The sequence below is a fragment of the Manis javanica genome, chromosome 15, assembly GCF_040802235.1.
Source record: "Manis javanica isolate MJ-LG chromosome 15, MJ_LKY, whole genome shotgun sequence".
NCBI lineage: Eukaryota > Metazoa > Chordata > Mammalia > Pholidota > Manidae > Manis > Manis javanica.
Genome location: NC_133170.1, coordinates 78718055 through 78732098, shown reverse-complemented (window position 1 = coordinate 78732098; position 14044 = coordinate 78718055). Strand labels below are relative to the sequence as shown.

Below are 14044 nucleotides of genomic sequence, written 5' to 3'. Positions count from 1 at the left end.
AGGCACCAGGCTCCATTAGTGGCTCAGGGGGGATTAGAAGTCAGCAGGGCCTGACTCCAGCTGTTCTCTGCTCTGCGGACGACTGGGCTTAAAAAGGTGCCCAAGACCTAAGTCAGATGCAAATTTCTCATGACGCAAGCTGTCCTGTGGCCCAAACATCAGACCCAACTCAAACAGCACAAAAATAGCCAGTTCTTGTTATTTCAGCCACAGACATCGCAGAGCCAAACCAGACCCTTAGCACAAACTGACAGCACACAGATCGGAGACTCATGAACTAGTAATAAAAATAACAATAGCCACTATAATTGTGTGCCAGCCTGTGCAAGCTGGATGCCAGGCACCACACTACAGCTCACAGCCATTTAATCCCCACAACACCTCAGACACCCTGAGTCAGTCGGGGGCGTCCATGGGTCCACACCTATGGAGCACCCACTAGGTGCCAGGCCTGTGCCAGGGGCTGGGGACTCAGCGGTGAAGCAGACAGCCAGCCTGTCTCCCTAAGGCGGGCTGTGTGCAGTAACCGAGCACATTAGCCTCGGGGTCGGACATCCCAAGTTCAAACCCCAGCTCAGCCCCTTGGCAGCTATTTAATATCAGGTGGGCACTCAACCTCTTGGAGTTTGTTTTCGCATCTGTAAAATAATAATAATACCCACCTCTTGGGGTTGATGGGAAGCTGAGTCGGGAAGGAAAGAGGAGACTATACACCATTGCCTCATGACTGTTGTGATCCCTGGAGGTGATGGCAACTGAGTGGGGGGTACAGCTAAGTAACCAAGTGGCAGGGAGCCTGGGAAGAACAGCTGATCTAACCCATTTAGACACTTGGACATTCTTCCACCCAAAACAAAAAACTGGTCATGGGGTTGAACGGGGGCATATGAAGCTTACCAACCCAGATGTAAAATAAAGCGGTTTTTGAAAGAAGAGAGGGGGATGCGAACTCAACAGTCCAAGCAGGTTTACTGCTGACCCTGAGGGGGACCCCTCTGTCCTGGCCAGCAGAACAAAGGAAAGAGGGTCTCTAACAGGTCAAGAGGCCTTTTTTTGGCCAGGGCTCTGGTGGGCTCTTTGAGGGGAGGCGTCAGGGGAAAGGGGGGCCTGTGGCTTGCTGACGTGTCCTCTGGAGGATGCTTGTAGCCTAGGGAAGATGAGACCAAGGTCTCTGTGAGGTGGTGGGTGGGCTTATTCGAAAGGCGGTACTCAGGTCTGGATCCTATCAGTTTTCCCCATCATTCCATGGCGAGCGAGCCGTGGAACCACAGACCCTGGTGAGGAAACTGAGAGGCAGACGAGGGACCCACAACCCGCAGCGTGGAGACTGTCCTTGGCTTTGGTCCCTGTGCCACAGAGAAGCTTCCAGAAGAAGCCGTCAGAAGGGACACTCTGGCAGCCCCCTTAGCTGGCGGTGAGGAAGAAGGGAAGGTGGCCAGCAGTGGGTCAGCCTCCCAGGCCCCTCAGGCGGGGGAGCACCCGGGAGTGTGAGGTACCCCCCCCCAATAAAAGAACTCCTACACAGAGCGAGCCCGCTCTAGGTCCTGCCGTGAGCCCCTCGACTAGTCCTCAGCAGGGTCTTGGAAGGTGGGGCTGACCACCCCACTTACAGATGGGGAAACTGAGGCTCAGAGCACTGATGGGACTTCCTTTTGGCGAAGCTGGGGTGCTGAGGCAGGGCTTGCTCCCCCCAGTACCCAGCATGGCCCGGGGCAACATCCTGCTATCCTCCTCCACCTTGCAAAGCTTGATCTGAGGAAAAAGCTTTCCTGTGGGCTGCCAGGTCGCCAGCCCCACAGGCCTCCACTCCCCCGTCTGAGAAGGCAGAAGACCGGGCTCACTGAGGTAGTTAAAATGACTGACAGGGAGACCCAGGCTCAAATACACGCTCTGACAATTTCCAACCGGGAGAACTCAGGGAGCTGCTTAACCTCTCAGGCCTCGGTTTCCCTAACCACAAAACAGGGCGTAGTCATGCAATCTACCCACAGGCTCTCATGAGGATGTGATGAGACACGCACGAAAGGCGCAGGCCCGGGATGTTGTGAGTGCGCCCTAGGAAAGGTGACGGTGCTGGTGGCTGTCATGATCGCCATTAACGCTACCACTCCTGTTGCTGTAACTGACAACAGCAGGCAACCAGTTCGATGCCAATGCCTCCAAAAGGCCACCAGCCTTGGGACCATCTGGCTAGGTTATCTCAACAACAGAGGAGATTCGGTGGCACAAAACAGCCCCAGCACCAAGCGTAGCCATCAGGTACAGTGACTAATGATCTGAAACAGAAACTTGATCTCCCTTCCTCACTTCCCAGCTGATGCTGACCACTGACAGCGCCTGACGTGGCGGGGCAGGTGGTTTCTCCACCCAGAACAAAACTACAGCTACGTGCAAGACGCAGGCCACCAACAGGAAGCCACCGACTTCCAGCCCCGATGACAACTTTGCATGCACAAACCTGCTACAGCCCACACTGGGCCCTACCTCCACACTGGGCCCCACTTCTAAGAGGCTTACTTAAGAAATACCATGAAAGGTAAATGAAGATTCACTAGATTGCACATATAGTGAACCCCTGGGAGCAACCCAAGTGGGTGTCCAGCCACAGGAGAACAGCTAATAAACAAAATAAGTGTGAACACTAAGCAGCCATTAAACACCATGTTTACAAGGTGGTTTTTTTTGTTCATGAATGCTCATAGTACCATAATTTTTTTTTGTATCATTAATATAAAATCACATGGGCAACATTGTGGTTACTAGATTCCCCCCATTATCAAGTCCCCACCACATACCCCATTACAGTCACTTCCATCAGCATAGCAAGACGCTGTCGAGTCACTACTTATCTTCTCTCTGCTCTACTGCCTTCCCCGTGACCCCTATGTTATGTGTGCTAATTGTAATGCCCCTTATTCCCCTTCTTACAAGGTGTTTTTAAGTGATGTGGGCCAGTGTCCGTGTCACTGGTGGGCACACAGAAAAGACATGTGCACCCAGCTCCCGTTCACTCAGCCGGCGGTCAGCAAGGCCCTGCTCTGGATCAAACTGAGAATGACAAAACACAGTGTGGGATCCCAGAACAGATCCTGGAACAGATAAAGGGCATTACTGGGAAATCTGGTGAAATCTGAATCACGAATCTTTCTCAGCCTTGGTGCTGACTTTTGGGGCCAGATCATTCTTTGTGATGGTGTTTGGGGGCTGGGGGGCTCCCCTGTGCATTGTCCTGAGCAGCTGGACTCTACCCACAAGATGCCAGCAGCATCTCCCAATCCCTTCAGTTGTGACAATCCAAGAATGTCACCAGGCATTGTAGTGTCCTCTGAAGGTCAAAACTGCCCCTGGATGGGAGTCACTGGAATAAAGTTAGTTGATACTTATTTCAATAGTATTAAGCCAATGTTAATTTCTTCCCTTGGACAAATTACTTTTGTTATAAGATGCAACATGAGGGCAGCTGGAGGAAGGGTAATCAGGAACCTCCCTCCTATCTCTACAACTTCTCTATCAATCTGAGTGTATTCTGCCGTAGATAGAGGGGTCAGGGAGCCCCCGGTGCAGAGGGGACATTGAGCAGAAGCCTGAGAGCAGTGAGGAGGGACCTGGACTGGGAGTAGCAGGTGAGTGCATGACCTCCACTAAGTGACCGCAGAGCCAGAGAGAGCCCCCCGCCGGCCATGTGCGACAGTTCACGGGGAGCTATTCACTCTCAATATGACGGTAGCTTCCTGGGAAAGAGGAAGAGCTAACATTTGCTGAAGGGCAGCTTCCAGGTTTCAGAAGTAAGCTAAAGGCTTTGCAGGAATGGCCCCAACATGCAGATGAGGAAGGCAGTGTGTCCCCACGTTGCAGATGAGGAAGCTCAACCTGGCCAGGGGATGTGGCTTTGTTCTGATCCGGGTGTGAAACTTGCGGATTTCCTCCTTCTCAAGGTTCCTCAGCATCTCTCAACAAGCAACGCTGCCAGCTTAACTTCCCAGAAGCAGGGCGAACCCTGTTACACGTGTGCCTGGCTGTCTGCAGTGATGTGGAGGGATAGCGAAACTGTAAGGAAGTCGCAAAGCCAGCGGCCAGCCCTCGATACTCCAGGAACTGGTCACCCACAGGAGGCAGGTGACCGAGTAGAAAGCTCTCAGCTTCACAGCTGGGAAAGGCTTTCTGAACCACCTCACCCCACCTTTCCATGGCACAGATGGGGAAACTGAGGCTCAGAGAAACACAGGCTTGCCCAAGATCTCATACACATACACAGTCGAGGTAAAGCCCGGTGGGAGCCATCTCCCTATGTATCCGACCCCCAAAGTTGCTCCCGTGAAGGCGACAGCATCCTCCACCACCCAAGTGCCACCGGCCTGGCTCCTGGGACCCGCCTTCAGCATGCTGGCCACTGATGCTCCTTCTCACACCCACCCCGGGCCTTTGCACACACTGTTCCCTCTGCCTGGCACACTCTTCCCCCACCCTGGCTGAGCATCACTGCCAGCTCCTTACACATTCTCGAGTGCCCAGCTTCCTCAGGAGGCTCTCCTGGGCACCTCACCCTGAGAAGACCATGCCCCCTACAGCTCTGTGCACCAGCCCCCTACACACATGCGGTCTTTGTTCCAATTCCTTGAGCAGGGCCTGTGTCCCCACCAAATGGTAAGTTCTACAAGGTCAGGGAACCGTGCCTCTCTAGCTGAACCCTTGGGGCCGAGCGTGTGACGCTAGCCCTGAACTGCTGCTCTAAGCATGTGTGGAATGACGGCAGCTGCGGTGATGTGCCCAGCAACCACGCCGAGCTCCCTGCTCCCGGGCCAGCAGGCTGTATCTTAGTCACCTCTGCACCTCCAGTTCCGACACCAATTCCAATGTGTGCGGCTTTTTCCCAACCCTCCCAAGCAATTCTCTGATACCTGCTGAGCGTCCTACAACTTAACTCGATGCTGACACTGTCTACTGGGAGGCAGATCGGATCCCACAGACCAAACGGCCCTCCACTTCGGAGGCCAATTACAAACCCACGTTATTACCTGCACTTCTGGTTATAAGTCAGAGGTTCCCATGACTCCCTCCATGGCTTTGATTACTTTGCTAGGACAGCACACAGAACTCAGGAAATGTTTCACTTACTAGGTGACCACCAGTTCATTATGAAGGGATATCACTCGGCAGCCGCCAGACGGGAGAGGCACACAGGGCAAGGTGAGGGGGGAAAGGGTGCGGGGCTTCCGGGCTCTCTGAACATCACCCTCCCCTTGTCTCCCAGTGCTCAGCAGCCCGGAAGCTCCCTGAACCCCATCTTCTCAGGCTTCTAGGAGGCCTCATTACGCAGGCATGACCAATTAAATCACTTCCCACTGATGGCCGATTCAACCTCCAGCCCTCTCGCCCTCTTGGAGCTCAGGGGATGGAACTGAAAGTTCCAACCCTCTGATCACACGGCGGGTTTCCCTGGCAACCAGCCTCCCACCAGAACGTGTTTTTCCGAAGTCACCTCATTCACATACGCTCAGGACTGCTGGGAAGGGCTGTTATGAATATCGAGACACCTTTCTCACGCTTATCACTTAGGAAACTCCAAGGGTTTTAGGAGCTCTGTGCCAGACACAGTTTGACAAAGACCAAGTACATCTGTATAAATCACAGTATCACAGCCTCCAGACACGGAGCGCAGAGCCACACAGCCGGGCACATCGACGCCATTAGGCCCCCGGGGACGGCAGAACTCAAAAATACAAAAGACTAGAGGCAACTTGTTTTCTTCCATCATGCTCTTGAGGATTCTCCAAGTTTTCTACCATCCAGTCATTATTTTTGTAAATAAATAAATGAATGAATAAATAAATAAATAAATGTTGCCTTACATTTATATTATGACAATGTTCAAATCTGTCAAAGATCAAAGGATATGGACCAGGAGGGTCTCCTGTTTTTCAACTGCTCTGGGGTGGGTTGGGGGGATGCACAGGGGGAGGCCAGACACAGGACAGGGGGAGAGTACAATGTTTCCTAGTCATATTTTTAGGAGCGCTGGAAAATTCCCTGGGTGAGATGGCATCTGAAGTATTTGCAAACATTCAGCAGGGGGAATAATAATATTTCCCAAATGTTTCCTTTCTGGGTATTCTCAACACGGTAGCAAATGTTCTGGAAAACCCCAAGACCCAGTGAGAAGTCCCCACTAAGCTCCTCTGTTCACAGAGCCCTGATCACATAACCCTTCGTCTCTACTGCCCACACACAGGTTCACAGATGAGGATACAGAGGCCCAGAGAGGAGAAGCAACATGCCCAAGGACACACAGCGGGTCTGTCTCACAGTACTCCGTACCCCCCAAAGCACGCCCACACGGGTTCCCGAACTTTGGCATTTCACCAGAAAAAGTTTGGGGTTTTTTTTCTCTGTTACATAAAAGAGCAAATGCAATGAAAGGGTTCCAACTTTTTCCTTTTGCTTAGTAAGTTTACTGAAAGAAAAACAAAATGTGTGCTTTTTATCTCATAAAAGACGGGACATTTTCACACATACACAAAGGCAAGAGGGATATAATTTCAGAATGAAGAACAGCACTCTAAGTCAAAGACATGTCACTTTCAGAAAAACTAACGCCGGCCTTGTTTTTCTTGTTTTTCTGAGGACTGGAGGAGAGGCCACTTGGGACCTTTCTCAGGAACCACGGACCTCCACTAGGGAAGGTCAGGACTCCCTGCTTCTACGAGCCTGCCCTGCCTCCCAAACCAGACCCCAGTCCCTTTCCCCAACACTCCCTCCTCCCTCACACAACCACCATTTCTTAAAGAAAACCGAGACGCCGCTAGCGCTAGCGGCAGAGAGCCAGAAAGCAAACTTGGCTGGAGGCGGGAGGGTAAGAAAAAGATCCGGGTCTAGGTGGCCACTCACCCAGAGGTACCGCAGGAGTTTCAACAAGCTGGGGCAGTAATAATACTCCATTTCTGGCCCCCGGGGCTGTGCTGCCAGCACTGTGCGCGCCTCCGGGTTTCCTCTGGCGGGGCGGCTCTTCCCACTCAGTTGTCACGCTGGAGTCAGAGCTCAAGGCGGCATAAATCATTCAGAGGCGGACTGGAAGCCAGGGGACCAGCCAGCAGCCCTGCTGATGAACGGCCTCGGCAGCCTTCGGGGCAGAGAAGCCATTGCTCAGGTCCCAGGAGCCCCCATCAGGAGCATCTCTGGTGGCCCGTCCCCTGGGGCGGGCCCAGGGGCAGCTCCTCCCCAAGCCAGCTGAGTTGCCTGGACCCCTGACCCTCTGCGGGGTGCCCTGGGCTTGGAGGGGTTGTCTCAAAGGACAAGAGTGTATGTGTGTGCGTGCACTTCCCTGCCTGAGTGTGGTCGCGTGCAAATGTGTTTTACGTCAGTCTGTGTCTGTGCTTGTGGGTGAGAGCAGGTGTGTTTCCATGTGAGCGTGAGTGACCAGATATGCATGGTTCCTCCCGTAAACCACACACACACTGAGGAGGAGGCCCCCCAACCACACCCTCCATGCAAGGGAGACATCAAGTCAGGAGGATCCCGTGGGTTCACGCAGCCCCTCCCCACTTCAGTCAAGCTTCCTGACTCAGCTAAGCTCCCACGCTGACCTGGAAGGAGGACCTGGTTGTCCCCATTTTACAGAGGGGGGAAACTGAGTCCCACAGAGGGCTAGGGACTTGATCAAGGTCACACAGTGAGCTGAAAACCGAGCCAAGGCTGAATCCTGGGCCTCCCAACCATGAGTTCCGCTGGGGTGAGGGGTGCTGAGGAAGTGGGAGACCCACCCCCAGTGTCCCCAGCTGCCGGCTGCATGGTGTGGAGGCTGGGAGGAACCATCCATTTTCAGATTAAAAATGCAAACTGCAACACACCTAAGGCTGACCCAAGGCCACCTGTCTCACACGTTGTCTTCAAGAGTGTGATCTTGGCAAGTCATTCCTCTCTGAGTCTCGGTCACCCTGTCTGTGGAATGGGATGCGTTATTCCTGCATTTCAGGGTTTTGAGGATTTAATGAGGTAGAATAATACCAAAGCATCTCTAGTTCCCACCGCGCTTCAGTGGGGGAGGCACTGTCACCCTCAGCAGCCAGATGAGGAGGCTAAAGCTCCAGGAGGCAGAGGAGAGGAGGCAGACCCAGAGCTCCTGCTCACGAGCACCTCCCCGGCAGCCCCAGTCATGCCCAGAGGCTGGGCCCCAGTGAGCACTGAACGCAGGAGCCCGGGGCCGGGTCCTTCCCTGCCAAGGAGGGAGCAGCAGGGCCGAGAGGGAGGGAGGCAGGCCCTTGGCAGCGGTGCCGGGCCTGGGGTTCAGAATCTGGCCCCCGGCTCCCGCCCCCCAAGGCCCCTGGGCCCTTCCGCACCACAGCTTCAGCTCCGCAAGCCAGGTCGGGCAGAGCAGCTGACAGGAAGCCCACGTGAACAGCGCCGTGGGGGAGGGCTGGGCTCAGCAGCTGCGGAGACCACAGGGTGAACTTCAAAGCTCTTCGAAAGCCTCGTGGATGCCCAGCGCCCCACATCTGCAGATGGGTCCCAGCTGCTTGCTGCCCAACTGACAGTCGGTCGAGGGCTGGTCCTAGCTGATGGCACAACTGATGGTACAGGCAGGGGCCCTGCCAGCTGGCTGACAGGACAGACAGAGGGTAGTCCCAGCTGATGGTCCAGCCAAAGGGCTGGGTCCTGACAGCACAGCCGGAGGGTGGGCCCCACTCGCTGGCTGACGGTGCAGCTGAGGGTGATCCCTGCTGGCTGGCTGTGTAGCTGGGGCGTTGGGGGGTATGGGTGGGGGTGCTGAATGACTTGGGCTCTGCTAACTGAAGGGCTGACAGACAGCAAGGAAGGCGGCTTTGCCTACTGACATACCAACTAACCAACCACTGAGACCACGAGCAGAGGCTAGAGGGCCAGCTATTCAATCTCCATTGGCCTGACAAGGAGAAGGATGGCGAGGGAATGGGCTGAAAGGGGCAGAGAGGAGGAGAGAGATGGCGTGGGGGTGCAGGGTCACCGAGAGTGAAACTGAGCTGGTGCAAAAGAGACTCGGTGGAGAGAAATGAAGGCAGGAAACAGGGAGAACCCAAAGAAAGTTGGAGACAGATGGTCCTAGAGGCTCAGAGACAAAGAGAAGAGCATAGCTGGGGAGAGAGCAGGGAGGGGACAGGGCAGACACAGAAAGACCGGGGCAGGGGTGCTAAGAATGAGAAGAAAAGTGAAAAAAAGTCAGACCTGGCCAGTCCGAGACGGAGACAGAGCCAATCCAAGACGCGACAGCTGGGGGTGGGCCGGCCCCAGAGCTGGAAGCCCCCAAAGCCCTGCTCTCCAGCCCAGAGATGCCCACAGTCACAGGGCACGTCCCCAGTAGCAGCACCCCATGCCAGGCCGGGAGTGACCCCTGCCTCATCCAGGGCGTCTCACTCCGGTCAGCCCAGTGGCCCCACCCTGCCCCATGAGACCTCTCCACCTGGCCAGGGGAACACCTGCATGCACCAATGTCAGTGTGACAAAGGCACCCCACGCACACCTTGGATGCCTCCCTGGCTGCCTGTCCCTCCCACCCCCGGCCCCGACCGCCTGTCACCAGTTGACCCCGCACAACCCCCAACCTGTGCCTCCCAGCCTCTGCTCCACCAGGGCCCTCTGCCAGGAATGCCCTTTCCCTTTGTGGGAATTTGCTCTGTGACCATTTCTGGAAAGCCAGAGTTCCCAGTGCTCCCAGCACCAGTCCTGCTGGCAGGGAAATCACACTCGGATCTCAGCATCCGTAACACACCGGGATCGGACCTACTATGTGCATGCCGGCCCCCAAGAGGGGCCCACAGATGCCATACCTGTGTCTCATGGTCCAGGCTGGGCTGTGGGGAGCGGGAGGGACGTGGTAGACCCAGTCCCCAGGTGGCACCTCGAGGTTGCTGCCCATGTCCGTCCCCCACAGGAATGGGACACCAGACATCAGCCATGCTGCACACATTCTTCTCATGTGTTAATGTTGGCAACTAACTCAAAACAGTGCTCCTACCACCCTTACTGCCCCCCACCCTGCAATTAAAGAAAATAACAACAAATCATGCCTGGGGGGCTGCCAGTTCTCCACCTCTTCTGTCTGGAATGCTGATGTCAGTTTTAACAACCTGCCATGTTTTTTCCATACAGGAGAGTTCTGCTAAAAGTCTCTGAGTAGAGTTACGTGGGTATTTATTCAGGCTTTTTTGGAATGACTGACATTCACCGCCTGAGGACCCCCTGTGGCCAGATGTTGCTTTAAGACAGAGGGAGACTGGCTGAGCAGGGGGGGCCCTTGGGGAGGCAGGATTCAAGGCAATTACAAGGAAGTGGGATGTCCCTCCCGAGAAGGTGCTATGGGACCCTGGGTCTTGGGGTCTTGGGGTCTCCATTAGGCGAGGCTGGAGGCAGCTGGAGGGGCAGGTTGCTCAGATCTCAAGCTGGAGACCTCAATATATAAATTATACTCAATAAGCTTTTGAGGAGGGTGGGGAGGAGGAGGGAGATGGAAGACCCAGCCTCGCAAGGCTGAGAGGAGAGGGGCAGCAAGAGAAAAAGCCCCACGGGGGCACATCGTGACCAGCAGCAACTAGAGCCCCGCTGGAGAAGCCCCTCCCCACTAACTTCGCCAGCCGTGACTCCCAGAGCTTCGCAGGGAAGCTTTTGGGGGCAGGGATTCGCACTCAGACGGGCCTGGGTTCAGACCCCAACTCTGATCCTGGTGAACAGTGTCATCTGGCCAATAGCGGCTTCTCCTCTCTACACTTTGGTTTCTTCAGACGCAAAACAAGGCTGATGAAAACAAGAACAACTATTTGTTTCCTCACAAGTGCTCTTGTGAGGGCCAAACGAGGTGGCGTCAGGAAAGTCCTCAATCACTGAAGGCCTTCAGGATGAGGAGCGGCGGGCACACGAATCAGGCTGAGCGACAGGCCTGATTCTTGCCCTCAGGAAGCTCAGGGTCTCTGGGAGAGAAGCACCTGGGATTAAGTTACAGCACTGGGGGCTAAAGGGCCTGGAGTTCACAGGAAAAGGCACAACCCAGGAGGGCTCATGGAAGAGGTGACACAGAGCCAAGGCTTGAAATAGGACCAAATGTTCCTCTTCCCAAGAGATCTTGTGTTCAAGGAGAAGATTCAGCATCTCTGGAAATATACCTGCTTCAGTCAGAAATGCTATATATCCATAGGGATCTCATTATGAGCTGCCCATCCCCCCCAAACACACATACCCACACTCCTTGTAGAAATAAAAACCAGAATTTTTTTTCCAAAAGCAGTAACTTCTTCAGAAGAGAAACATCAATGAAGACAAATGGGGTGGCTGGGGCTGGACAGGCTGCAGAAGTATGTCCCCATCTCAGTCCAGCAGCTCTGATGTCAGGTTTGTAAAACAGAACTTGAGAAGAGATGTTATGGGGAAAGGAACTGAGTGACACATGTACCAAAGTCATGGAAAACTTGGCTTTTTTGGGCTTAGAGTACAGGCCCTAAAGCCGAAGAGTGAAAAACTAGTAATAAAACCAAAGGTTGAAAGCAGACCACCTCTATCCTACCCTCTGATGGTCACTTTTGAACACTGCACAAGAAAACTGGTGCCTTCTTTATTAATCTGGAAGGAGAATGGGGGGAAAGACAGAGAAACCGCAGCTAGAAATCCCCCTCCCTGGAGGACTGTCAGGTCATTTCTGATGCCCCCGGTATGCGGAGGTTCCAGACGAAGCAGCCATCAGTGGAGGGAGTCCACCCTGTGGAACCTGTCCACTGTACGAGCCTAGGCCAAGCCACTTCCCTTCCCCAAGCCTCAGTTTCCCCAGGAGTTGTGGCAAGGATTCAGCAAGAGTACTATGTGGGAAAAAAGACTGCCAATACCCCATGTGTTTGCTGAAGGCAGCTGGGTGTGGCTAAATTTTTTTAAGGTTTTCTTTTCTTTTTTTCTCCAACATATAAAAATGGTGAGATTTCACACTAAGACCGAGAATCATCAGTTTTAGTTGAAACATGCTGGTCCTTCCACTTTGGGCGGGGATGGGCTGGAATGCAGCATGCACGCTCCCTCCCTCCTCCCCTCTCATATAAAAGGCAAATGTTGTATGATTCCATTTATATGAGGTTCCTAGAATAGGCAAGTCCAGAGGGACAGCAGGCAAATGGTGGTTGCCAGGGGCTGACAGGCAGGAAGGATTAGGGGGCGGCAACCAACGGGTAGGGCTTTCTTTTGGGGGTAAGGAGAGTGTCCTAAAGGTGATTATGGTGAGGGTTACACAAGTCTATGAACATTCGAAACTGCTGAACTGTACATTTTAAACGAGTGAATTGTATAACATGAATTATGTCTCAATAAAGCTGTTACACAAAAAAGGTGAGTTAAGTTCAAGAAAAATGTTAACTAAATATTAATCAGGTGGTTCATGAATATGAAAAGTTCTCAAGTGGTATAAGAATGATGGGAGTATGGGAAACGTCAAAGTCACGTGTTATACTCCGTGTGAGTTCAAACCCCAGTTCCAGAACCTCCTAGCTGAGAGATGTGGGCAACTGACTTCACCTCTCTGGGCCTCCGCTTTGTCATCTGGAAAATGGGAACAAGAACAGTCTACCTTATAGAGGCATCACAAGAATGACTGAGCACCGTGCCTGGCACATCCCAGGGGTGGACAAATGGTGGCATTACACAGAAAGGGATGGGGTGCTTGGCTTCTTTTAGGGGAGAAACACTGAATCAAGCCAGCAGTTGTCTACCTCTGTATATCTTGTTATGCAAGGCAAATTTACCCTGTCATTAAGCCAGTGAGCCACAGTCCTGAGACTCATTCAATTCAAATGACACCGACACAAGCCCAACATCAACCATGGGAATGCCAAGCAATAGAGAGAGAAGAGAGTCTACATCCCAGACAAATAAGAAGCCATAAAATCTCTACTCACAATTTATTTTTAAAGCACAATCTTCGATGAGTTATTTCTTGCAGTTCACATATACTCTTTTATTTTTTTTCTTTCCATCTGAAGCTTATCAATCAACTAAAATTCAAAGAGAACACCAAATAGGGGCCAACATCAGGGCCCAATTCGTGAATTCCATCTTATCTCAAGTTGACTATGTTCACAAGTACTACTAGGCTTGTCATCAGCCCCGGAAACGCCAACCCTCCAGGTCTCCAATCATTATAACAAAGTCATCAAGTTCAAATGCTTGTCAACTTTGAACGATTGCCCTGGCAGATGATCCTTGTACAAAGATGGCGGCATGACAACAGAGAGGCCTGGAGGTGGCGCCACCCCTCAAAAACAAATGCAGTTTCATCAGCAAGATGGGAGAATTCTGAACTCAGCATTAAAACGCACACCAAGGGTGTCCAGCAATGGTGCCTCAAAGTAAAGGCCCAAAGAGACTCTGGGCTACCTCCTGGACTCCAGATCACATTCATTGTATATATAGCGCACAGTTGCTCACCTCCAAACCTTTGTCCCAGCTGTTTTCTCCACCAGAGGCAAATCACTTAATGTCCCTTCTTCTGTGAGACCTCCCTGAAAGGAGACATAAGCGCCCCTAAATCTGCTGAGGGAGGAGGTTGCTTTGAACCACCAGCAAACTGAATGGGGGAATGCGGGCAGGTCATGACAGTGCCTGGCACATAGTAAGTACTCAGTGAACAGTAGCTGTTAGAACCCATTGCAATTATTTATTTACCTTACTTATCTATGGGTGACTCATAACATGCAGATAAATATTTGTCGAAAGAAAGAAAGACTGAGACTCGCCTGGTGCACAGTGGGCCCACGAGGGAATGAGCTCGTTGCTAAATGAACCAGCAAATAAATGCCGACCAATAGGTACAGCGATTTAGAAAACATTCTCGAAGTTATGAGAGGCAGGGAACCCCCACGGCTGGTGAATCTGTGCCTTCACAGCATGGGAGGCACCTCTGGGGCAAACTGTGACCCAAGGACACAGTCCACAAATGGGCCAGGGTTTTATGACCCCTACAGAGTGCAGACCAAAGGCTCACTTTCTAAGGAAAAGAGGGTGCACCGTGGGTGGGGGCGGGAGGATGTCCACAGGGGGCTTAGAT

The 14044-nt window shown here is 52.9% G+C and overlaps 1 protein-coding gene across 5 annotated transcripts in view; it reads right to left on the bottom strand.

The window, feature by feature from the left end:
* Nucleotides 1–14044, bottom strand: part of KIAA1671 (KIAA1671 ortholog) — a 187487-nt gene that overhangs the window by 90120 nt on the left and 83323 nt on the right. The window contains exon 1 of one of the 5 annotated variants that reach the window (XM_036993554.2): nt 6886–7184. The exons of the other annotated variants lie outside the window; for them this stretch is intronic. Coding sequence (XP_036849449.2) covers nt 6886–6936 — 51 coding nt within the window. The 5' untranslated portion in view covers nt 6937–7184. Of the gene's footprint in view, nt 1–6885; nt 7185–14044 lie in introns of those variants that run through there. 5 annotated transcript variants of the gene reach the window in all.